The sequence below is a fragment of the Apium graveolens genome, chromosome 5, assembly GCF_009905375.1.
Source record: "Apium graveolens cultivar Ventura chromosome 5, ASM990537v1, whole genome shotgun sequence".
Taxonomy (NCBI): domain Eukaryota; kingdom Viridiplantae; phylum Streptophyta; class Magnoliopsida; order Apiales; family Apiaceae; genus Apium; species Apium graveolens.
In genome coordinates this window covers 298,433,083-298,444,978 of record NC_133651.1, presented here as the reverse complement: position 1 = coordinate 298,444,978, position 11,896 = coordinate 298,433,083, and the positions used below count along the sequence as shown (strand labels likewise).

The 11,896-nt window shown below is 33.8% G+C and overlaps 1 protein-coding gene across 2 annotated transcripts; it reads right to left on the bottom strand.

Annotated features, from left to right (window-relative positions):
* Window positions 1-441: 441 nt before the first annotated feature.
* LOC141659214 (putative E3 ubiquitin-protein ligase LUL4) lies at window positions 442-10,344 on the bottom strand. 2 transcript variants are annotated; one of them, XM_074465998.1, is made up of 3 exons: window positions 9,696-10,344; window positions 1,733-2,234; window positions 442-906 (listed from the first exon to the last, which is right to left on the bottom strand). In XM_074465998.1, exons 1-3 carry the CDS (start codon window positions 10,139-10,141, stop codon window positions 793-795), a joined length of 1,062 nt encoding a protein of 353 aa, XP_074322099.1. In that variant the 5' UTR covers window positions 10,142-10,344; the 3' UTR covers window positions 442-792. The 2 variants fall into 2 exon arrangements, with proteins under 2 accessions (XP_074322099.1, XP_074322101.1); XM_074466000.1 differs by lacking the exon at window positions 9,696-10,344 and adding an exon at window positions 7,007-8,370.
* Between the last annotated feature and the right edge of the window lie 1,552 nt (window positions 10,345-11,896).

The following is an 11,896-nucleotide window of genomic DNA, read 5'->3' as shown; positions in this document are numbered from 1 at the left end:
TCGGTGGACATTGGCTAAAATTCATATGAGTAATTTACTACTACTACTATCGAGAACAGAGGGAGATGGAAAGAGAATTGAGAAAGACTTTACATCCAAAACCACCAGGTACTGGTACTATATGCTACAAATCTGACACATTGACGTTGAGGCAATTTAAAACAGAAGCACAAATATTAATTGCAAGCACTAGTACCTCACAAGCACCACAAACTCACACAGACTGAAGATTGAAGAACATATTAAGCCATACAAAGATACAATACTAACATGCACAAAAAAATCAACAATGTATTAATGTCAACAGCTCTGCAAATTTTGTAAGTACTGGAACCCACAACTAGTTTGATGCCTGCTAGTAACATCTCTCCTTTTTGGATCTATTTCATGCCCTAATATTTTCCACAGGTGAAATGTAACTTGCAAACAAAACAAGGATGAAGGATGTAGATCAAGGATCTTCATTAACTTGGTAAATATACATTAGCGATGAAAGCCAGTGAAAGGAAATAGGCTACACTTCCACACCAGGAAAATTAATTACAGTGAAGTTCAAAATTTTTTAGACAGCTAGAAAATGTGCTCCTAAATTCTGAAACAAAACTTAGTTTAAAGGGGATGCTTAAATTCCGTCGGGTGGACGTATATATATAAACTAACATTTAACAATAGGAACAGCAAAGCGGGGGCCAAGGCTGCTATGATTATTTACAGATATACAAGGGTACTGCACACAACTGTAAAACGCAACTGTAATCTACACTATGAAAAATTCATAAACCAAAGAATCTCTCACAGACCCGCATTATCAATCTTTATCTCCATGAGCTCCTCAATGGGCTGACGGCATATTGGGCAATTATTCGATTGGATCCTCAATGCTTTCGCACACTCACTACACAAACACTGAAACATGGAACAGTTTGTATTCAGGCAATAATCAACTTACGGCATAGGGAATAAGATTAAGAAAGAAGGTATTACATATAAAAAAGGAGCATGATATCTTCATATTACATGTACATTCTGAACATTCCCAGAATTTTGAATCAAGGATACTGAATTATTGTTATAATCAATATTTCATAATTCACAACTTTGTATATTTTTTAAAAAAATTAATCTGCGTGATAACAAATATGCGGAAACCATTAAAGAATGACCCAGTGCAAACTTATGTAAGTGCATTTGAAATATATTTCTTTTGATGTCTTACTGTCCCCTCATACACAAATAATGAGATTCCACCAATTAGCATAATAAGTTGGATCAAAATACAAGATGAAAGGATTATATCAGTGCTGATTTTTTTCTGCTTCCTTATTAGTCACCAGTTTTTTTATCTAGAGTCTAGAGATGTTGAACATTGTAACATTTTCTGTAAACGTATACCAGCTTCTCAACAAAATTTTAGGTTATTTCAATCAAAACTATAGTCAAAGAGATCGACTAGAGTGCAAAACTGTGCCAGTGCAACAGCGTGTACAGGAGTTAATTCATTTGAAATTCGCCTATGCAGTCTAATAGTAGTTTGGTGCAAGAAGTATGAAAACAAAGAGCAAAGAATGCACTCTGTTAATCATTTTTCTGATTACATATATCAGAATCGGTTTCCTTTACTATGGAATGTAATCCTAATATGCAGAAATTTTTAGCACTTAATGCTACTCCTTAACATTGAGCAATAAAATTTTACATAAACATTAAGGGAGTATTTTAGATAGGATCGAACCATATGTCGGCATGGAAGTACAGCAGTGTCCCTAGGTTCGGTCATGCAGATAACACACTCTTTTCCAGAATCATCATCGCTAATGGCTTCCCCAGAGTTTCCAATTCCATAAATTTCACGTAGCTCATAGCGAACCTCGTCAATCCACAATATCTGTTTCATAACTCTCACTTTGAAAGGATCTGCATCTTTCTTTTCCAGCACGGCTTGAGTAATCTGCCTGTGAGGGGATGAAATTGGCAGATGACCACCAGAATTTACACCAATGGAAAGAGGTGAGCACGTTTCAGCAGATATAACAAGTGGAAATACATCTCCTGCAGCTGGTTTTGAAAGATCATCCAACTCGAAGAAACCCAAATCAATTCCTGTTCCACAAGGCTGACGAAATTTCTGACCAGCTCCTTTTTGGAACGGGAATTTCACGGGATTATATGATTCAGGGAACACTGGAACAAACTTGCAATTAGGTTCCTCCTTGGCAAAGTAAAAGATAGTGATACTGTTATAAACAAATAAAAACAAAGAAGTAATCAGCAGCAATCAGGTAATTTCTGAAATGGCTCATCTTGTAATTTGCCATATATCCTATCATCAATCAGATTAGAATTTAGTATACAAGTGGTTTTTCAGCACAAAATGGGGCTCATCCTAATAGGGCATTAGCAAAAATAGTTGTACGTAATTGCATGTCTGCTCAGTTTCTCCAATGAAAATTATATCTCAATTGAAAACACATTAAATCATAATCACGTCACCAGTAATAAAATCATTGCAACAAAGACTGAATATACCATCACTACCCCTAGCTCCCGAGTTTTAAATAGGAAGGAAAGCAAGTGGAGGGTAAGTAAACTAGTTTCACTTGCATTCATAATTGTGCTCCCGAGTTTTTAAAAGGAGCGAAAGCAAGTGGTAATGAATGCAAATTTAACAAACTTTCACTTCAAAACTTTCACTCCAAAAATGGGTTGAAAGTACTTTACCTCCTTATCACTTGCTTCCTTCCCTTTAAAAACTCGGGAAAAAGCTCTTTGTCAATGATGTTGTACTGATCCTGGAAAGATCATATTATTGGACATGCAACCACACTCAATTCATACATAATGTAATCACAGATCTTGAGAAAATTTACAACCCACAATCTGGTATATTAAAACTACCATCCCAGAAACTAAGCCATGCACTAGTTAAGTCTTACTACTGTCTATACACTCAAACAGGTCAAGTATGCTAACATAATTTGGGCCAATAACAACGTAGTTACTTCTAAATCCTTGGCATTATACTGGAAATTTGATTTATCAGAGAAAAACAATATAAATTTATAATATTACTGCAGGTACCAAAATTCACATGTCTACAGATCTCGAACTCTTACCAAATGTGTGAATCAAAAAAAAAAATTCTTACAAATCACAGCTTCAGAAGTCAGAACAGTGAGGAACATAAAACTTAAACATGATCTAGAATATAAACAGCTACATCACCAAAATAAACAATAAAACAGGAAACCATAGACCAAGAGATAAACCACACACAATCATCTATTTTAACAATAGTCAAACCCTAAAAGCTCAAGGCGGGATATTAATGTGCAGTCCGGTACCACAACCAACCAACTAGATTACAGAGGGGTACCACATCATATCTGATGGCATTTTGTAAGTACCAAATTTGGAAAGGAGATTACAAACAACAAACCTTGTACCACCAGCATTAGAGTGGTGAAATTGAATTCTTGCATCAAATACATCTATTTTAAAAAGTAAACTGAGAGTGCATACTGTTAAAGTACAAGAAGGCTTGGTTAAATGTTATGTTACTAAATGAGGAAAATGAAATCAAGATGGATATCAATGTCAAATTACACCAGATTGGACTTGGGTCTTTAAAGCTTATTAATGTGCCATAATTCCTGTTTCCAGCAATTTTTACCAATGCTAAGGTTTATAAATATGTACCAACATTCAGTAGGTCAGTTGTTTCAGGTAGTTTCCCTGGACCCTAAGTTACAAGTTACATTCTCTGTATCAGAACATAGGTAACGATCAGTAAGTTGGTGGCTTTATATAGCAATAATAGTTTCCCCAAATTCTATTGAATAACCAGTTTTTCTGATTTTTACTTTCTATGTATTTACTTAGTACCTATACATTTACATCTTCCTCCCTTTGGTTTTGATTAATTCTATTATCTGTTAATAATAATTGAGATATTTGCGTATGGAAATAGGGTACGCTCCGTGTTTCCTCACTTACATTAGTCACAACTTATTACTGTGGTTACCACTTACCAGTGCTTGGGTTATACATATTTCAACATGCATCAACAATCCAGTAATCTGGCACTTTTATATTGCAGGGTGGTTTCCCTGGACCCTGATTATATATTCCCTGTATCAAACATTAGTAAAAATATCCATAACGGTGGTTTCATAAGCAAGCATAGTTTCCCTATCTTTTTTTCTTTTGCATTATTCTTTTCCCTGATTTTTCTTTCTTTGTATCAGATTTTTAGTTCTTCGGTTACATTTGCCTCCCTTTAGTTTGGATGAGTCATATCTCTATTGATACACATACACACGATATTTGAGTGGAAATAAATTATGCTTCGTGTTTGATAAAAAATTTTTTTTGCTAAGCGACAATTTTTACTGTTCCATTCTAACATCCTCTCAAAATTTTGGAATTCTGATTCTGATATTCTTTATCATTTAACTTCCAAATCCTGTCTAAATATCAACAATTAACATCACATACCCGAATCCTAATTGTTTCTATAAACCTAGGATACAATTAAAATCAATGTTCAGTCCATCAGGGGCTCAGGGTCATGTTCCCTTGAAATGTACATTTCCCAGCCAGTAAGCAGATATGAGCACTATATATATAACTAAAACTAAGTTTCATATGTATTACGTAGCAGAAATTTATAATATAATTAAAATATATTTAAGCAATCTCTTTAGGCTTGATTATTACTTGATTATAGGGTCTTCTGCTTCCATGTTCTGTCTTATATATTGCACTACCTTGCTTGTTCTCATCCCCATATATATTTTGGTTCGTTCTGGTCTGATTTGTTAAGAACAAGAATAATATGATACAGAAGTTCACATGCATTAGAATAGCAGGAGAAGCTGCAAGAGAATGAGAGTTTGAACACTTATAAGGCAGATATTCCTATGATTTTCCTTTCTCAGCGCTTGAAAGTCTGAACACTTATGAGGGATTTATTCCTATGATTTTCTTAACTCATCGCTCTTGACCATTTCCTTAGCAAGCAATAACTTTTTTCAGGTTTACGCCAATCAAGTTCTAAAACTATGTGATCATATTAGTTAACAAGTAACAACAAAACAAATTGTACCATATTCTGGAACTATTACACTCACTCCTGGGAAAATGCTTAAATAAAACCACGACTCACGCCTTTGAGCCATGGTTGATTACCATATATCACAAGAATCCATCAAACTAATTCATAGATTACAATAGAACAGAAAGCTTGTATACTTGTATCAATGAGAAGACACTACCATCACAAGATGTCAACCGAACAACCAGTGTCCTCACGAATATGCATTCCACTTAAAATTGCTACTGGATAATGGAAAAAATGAAAATAAAACCTTAACCACAAAATCCGTCTACCACGAATTAGCAGAAAATAGGTACAGTAATCACAGACATGTCATATTGACTCTGGTGCAGATGCAGCCATGCATTTAGGAGTTGTATTAAGTAAAAGCGTATTTTATATAATAATAGACGTCGAAAGGTGCTAATGTCTATTTAGAGGCCGAGAGTTGTACTTACCATGCAGTGTGCACCACAAAAAAATGCACTAAACTGTTTGAGAATGCTTTTCCTGGTTTTTTATCCGAGAAAGTAAACTCGTAAAATTACTAATATGAAAATATCTCTTTGTAGTATTAATGTGGACTCCATCCTACTAGTAAACAGAGTAAACACCATTCTGACCCCAAACAGTTCCTTTTTACATGTCTAATTAAGTGTATTTCCCTCTATTTGAGTCTAAAAACTGTCTTAGCTAACCCTTTTGATCTAGAACACCTACTTGAGTTGATTAATTAAAGGTGTCTACACATGATAGAGAATAGTAAACTATATCGACTTTCACAAGCAAAACTTCAATTTGATAAGCAACTTCTGGTACAACTGTTCATTCCAAATAATTTTCTCTAAATTTTGCATATTTGTTTTTCTGCAGCAGTAAGTGGTGTTTTTCTCATTGATTCTTTACCTCGTATTTCCTGTGTACTAGCAGCCCACTATAAACATTACAGCAGAATCCATGTGACATGGATAAAACAACACTCATGGTAGACCTCTTACTTTCACAACCACAAACATTTGATTCAAAAAGTAATTAGATTATTTAACCCTTACAATAAACAACTTAACACATTAATAGTAAGAACCCGGAAAAAAGGCCGAATAAAATTCCATAATCATCCTGTTTGCAATCCTACATCTACTTCATCCAAAACAAGATCCCTGAATGTAATTTATAAAAAAATTGAATTACATAGACTAGATATATCCTCCCCTTTTTTTTTGCTAAATAATACAAAGATTAAATGTATGAATGTAAATCTCATGGCAAGTCCCAAATGGTAATTGCAAAGACATATCCTGCCTTTTTATGTTCACTGTCATAAAGTTAACCACCGATCCGACAATTTATATTAAATATCAAAGGACTTGGTAAACGAAGATATATAAAAAGGACAAGACACTAATAAAAAACTATATATAAGAACGACCCTTTAAATACCCAAGATATTACTTCAATATTCCCATTGAGGGTCATAAAATAGGGGATAGTTACTCACTTCAACTTAACTAATGTCATAATTTCCTTTAAGGGTTCACTATTCTCAAAATACAGTATAGTTATTTCTGTAGATTAACAAATTCAACATGTTGAGAATGGAGTGCGCAAGGAGTGACAAAAGGTGCTCTTGAGAGGCCTAGAGTTCGATTATCCCCTCCCCTGCCCATATACTTACAAAATTTAACAAGTATAACAAGTTCCATTTGTCGAATCTTAAAATAATTTCTGAATATCTAAAGATCAACATGTTGAATGTGTTAAATATTAGTTGTAGTTGTATCTTTATAATATAATTCAACAATTTGAACCTATACTTGAAAATTCAACAAGTTAAATTTTACCCTACATATATAACAACTTTATTATTATTAATAAAAAAATACTACAACATCGATGTAATAAAATTAGTACCTGCCATCAAAAAGAGCATCAAATACAAAAGTAACCAAATGGTGATCAAGGTTGTGCTCATCCACCACCACCTTTACACTATCTTTATGCACATTCACATTATTCCTCACCTTCTCCGGTTGTTCCTGGAAGAATGTCGCGGGCTCATGCATAGGTTCCACAGGCTCCAATCCAATCATTGATTATGATAACCAAAATCAGAGCAACCGGTAACAGGATACTGATAATTAGGCCCACCAAAATAGTAATAACGTGAGTACATAAATGGGTGTGGTTGCGGTGAATTAGTGTGGTAAGGGGGTAAGGGAGGAGGTGGGGTTGCAAAAGGAGCAGGTGGATGAGAATATGAATGAGTTAAAGATGAAGAAGAGGAGAGGAGTGGAGAAGGAGGGTAGTTATGATTTCTTCTTCTGTTTGTGTTGCTGCTACTCCAAGATGCACCCGTTTGATTATTCGCCAGGAGGACAAATAGAGAATTGATGAGTAGGTAGTTCCTTTTCACATATATAATCAAGACAAATCTAAAACTATATCGACTTCCGCAAGAGAAATTCTAATCTAATAAGTATTTTCTGGCACGGCTGTTCATATTTATCATTATTAGTTTTTGGCCCATTTGTTCTACATGCCAATTAATGAGTTCATAACAGATTCTCTGTTTCAGAGACGCAATATGACGTTTCTCGGTTGGGATTCCCCGACCCTACTCCAATCCCCATCTAGGTTATGATATGCTCTCAGCGTCCACTTATCTGCTATCCATTCTCTTCCCCTTCTCATCTTTACCACTCTCTCCCTTCACTTATTCTGCATAGCCGCCGCCCCCTAACATCAATAATAATTCTTCTGCCTATAGACATACCCCCACTCCCTGTATGTGAATATAAACACCTCCTACATATCTATCAAACATACATATATTATAATATACAACTTGGGATCTCTTTCCTCTCAAATCTAGTTTCTCACATGCAATTCTCCTGCCCCACCCACTTTAGTCCTGACTTCATGTATCAAAAAAGAAGCCACGTATACGTGATGCATTTATATATTACCTACACATAGTAGTGCTGGGTGTATACTGCTAGATCTGACAACATGTGCTGCTGGTTTTGACAACATTCACATTAGTAAAACGCTTATGCAGTAATCCACGTATCTATAGAATGCTTAACTTGGTTGGAAATAAGGGGAGCATTTTCGAGAATTCACTATTCAATAAATTCTTCCAGCAAAAACACAATATGCTTCTTTATCCACCAGTCACAAAGTGTTTAATTTATTAAGTTAATACCTCGTATTGATTGCCCGTTTTGGAAATCTTAAAATAAGTAACTTATGATTTAAATCGAATAAGTGACTGATAAGTGATAAGTTGATAAATGTTTATAAGTTATACAAGTGTTTGGATAATTTAACTTATAATTTAGAATTTTTTTTATTTAAATAAACTAAAATAAATAATTTTTAAATATAATTATCTTAATTCTTATATTTCAAGTTAGATTAACATTTAGAAAAATATATTTTAAAAATAAAATTGATAAAAAATAAGTTGAGAAAAAGTACGTCATTACTAACATTTAACTTATCAGCTTATAACACTCGTCAATAAGCTGTTGCGGACTTATAAGTCAATAAGCTGACTTAAACGATTTGCCAAACAGGCCCTGACTGTTGTACTTAACCACTTCTACCAATGCAGCACAATGCCACAAAACAAGTAACATACTTAAATCGACACATGGTAAACCACTTGCAAAACTACAATATTAACAAAGTATTTAGATCATGGAACCATTATAAAGAACGTTGTAGAACACAAATACTAAGAACTTTTTTTAAAAAACAACTCAGATTCCATTATCCTAATTCTACTCATCCAAAACCATTTCAAGTACAATTTTTTTTAATATTTGCATCAAATATATTGGATTTTCCCAGCTTTTTTCTGTTCACTAACATAAACTTGGCAACAATTAATCCAGCTAATTAATACAAAATATTGTCCCAAGAAAGGGAAAAAAACTATAATTAATACAAAAAAACACTTGCAAAAATTAGCTATGTATACGAGGTCTCTATAAGAGCAAGTCTAGTGCTAATGTTAGCCATTGCTATATTTTGGCATCAAAAAGCAAAATTGGTGCAAAAATAGAATTTGTGTCACTATGCTTATGCTAAAATGACTATAGCTATTGTTATATCCAATTTAAAAATCATCCACCAATAATAATAGTCATCTTTGGTTCTAAACATTAAACAAATGATCCATTTATGCATTTAATCATTAAGCTATAGTCATGTGGTCTATATATCGATTTGGTTCTATATTTTAGCTATAGAACCCAATAAAGTTATGTATTGGACTTGCTTTAAGAACCACTGTACGAATGCATACTTTGTTCCCGTAATAAATCCTAGTCTCCCACTAAGGTTTTACGGTGCTAATATAGGGTATAGTTACTTTCACGCCGCTAATGACATAATCCCCCTGGAATTTTACTGTTCTCAAATTATAACATAGTTCTTTATGTAAATCCATAATTTCAACTTGTTGAATAATCGCAATTGTTAAATTTCGACCCTATGCAAAAAGATTCAACAAGTTAAATTCAATGCTACACATAAAACAACATTTATTAATCAATGAAATACCAAAAACATCAAAGTATCGAAAAAACAATACCTGCCATCGAAAAGAGCATCGAAAACAAAAGAAACCAAATGGTGATCAGGATTAAGCTCATCCACCACAACCTTAACACTATCTTTATGCACATTCACATCATTCCTCACCTTCTTAGCTTGTTGCTCCTCAACAAACGCAGCAGGCTGATGCGTAGGCGCCACGGGCCTAATTCCAACCCAACCCTGATTATGATACCCAAAATCCGAGTGGCCCATTACAGGGTACTGATAGTTAGGCCCACCAGAGTAGAAGTGAGGTGGTGGTGGGGGATGAGTGTGGTAAGGTGGGGCATAAGGAGGAGGGGGTGGGGGAGCATAAGGAGCAGGTGGTGGTGGGTGAGAATATGTGTGAGTTGTTGATGAAGAGGAGAGGAGTTGAGATGGTGGGTGGTTTTGATTTCTTCTTCTGTTTGTGTTGCTGCTACTGCTCCAAGATGAACCCATTTGTTGATTTGCCCCAGGGAGAGAGAGAGAGAGAGAGAGATGCTGTGTTCAGAGAGAGAGAGAGAGAGAGAGAGAGAGAGAGAGATGCTGTGTTCAGAGAGAGAGAGAGAGAGTTGAAGACAAGGGAAGGGGGGATGAAGATTTCTATGAGCAGACTTTTGTCCGAATGGACGCGTTTGTTTCGACTCTCGACACAATTACTAACATATTCAAACTGTGACCTATAGTCCTATACTACTCTATTATTTGGACATTGTTATATTTTTTCCTTGCAACTTTTTTTGACAATTTCCTTATAAAATTTTAATCTTCAATTTCCATATCATCCGAGCTTGGGAGAAGTAAAAAAAAGCCTAAAATCACACATATATATATATATATATATATTTTCATCATCTGTGCGGATGTGAAAAATAAATCAAATTATAATTACAAAAATAAAATTTTATGCAAATCCAAGTGGATTAAGATTGATTTTATTTATTTATATATTATTAACAGTAAAAATTAAACGATCATCAAATTTTATTTTATCAAATGTATGTATATGCAAACATATGCCTCCATCTCATTCAACTGTTTACAAATTTTTATTTTACGATGTCATATCCAATTATTAACAATTCAAAACTTTTTCAAAATAATAAAAGTTTTATCCTGCCCCCACCAAATTGTATATATCGGTTCCGTCACAGAATTTAAGAAAATGTATAATTAGTATAAAAAGTAAAAAAGTGGGTAAGTTGATGATATCAATCAATAATAAATGCATAGAGTGAGTTTATTCGAAGAAAACATAGTGAATTTTTATAGTATAAATTTTACTATTTTTGATAATTTTTCAAATATGTAAAATTGAGAAAATATTAAAAAAAATGAAAGTGTATAGTAAAAGACCGAAACCCATCACAAATATTAAAATACTGTAAAATACTGAATAACAAAATGAACCGATTCGAAACCGAAGAGTTGACAAAACGATACGGTTCTAATTCTCTGGTTCCGGTTTTAGGTTTACACTCGAATCGAATCGAACAAGTTAGATTATTCAAATAAATATTTTTTTATATTATTCTACAAATTTTTACATAGACTTAATTGCATGAAAATGACCTCAGTTATATTTTTTTGCACAAAACTGGCTGTGTTTTAATAATAGGCGCCTACATGACTCTCGTTTAATTTTTTTAACACACGATTGCATTCCTTCAGTTGCATTTAACAGACGTTAAATAAGAAGGGTAAACTGGGAAAAGTATATTTTCAACGGCTATTACTCTCATATACAGTGATGTATCTCTATATAAATACATACAATACCAAAAATTAACACTTCCATCCTAAAATTATTTGGGGTAAAGCTAATCTTACATACACCATGACATACAAATGTTTTTGTGGAAGTTGGGCTGTGGAGAGATTTGCTAGAACAGAGGCAAACGAGGGTCAAAAATTTCTTGGTTGTGTTCTTGGTAGTCGAGGTACAAATTGAAGTGGAGAAGACTAAATTGGAAGCTAGAAGATGGAATTTAGGCTGTTGTTTTTTAATGACTCTGTTTTTCTTTTTCTTTGTTTGGAATGTACCCTCGGTTGAAAATGTAAAAGAAGATATTTAAATCTTGTAATGGTATCTAATGTAATGAATTATGTTTATCAGTTAACTATGTGTTTAGCCTATCATTACATGTTTATACAAAGAAAGGTATGTACAAGTACAAAAGTGCAATATACACACATAAACGTGTTTGGTTAGAT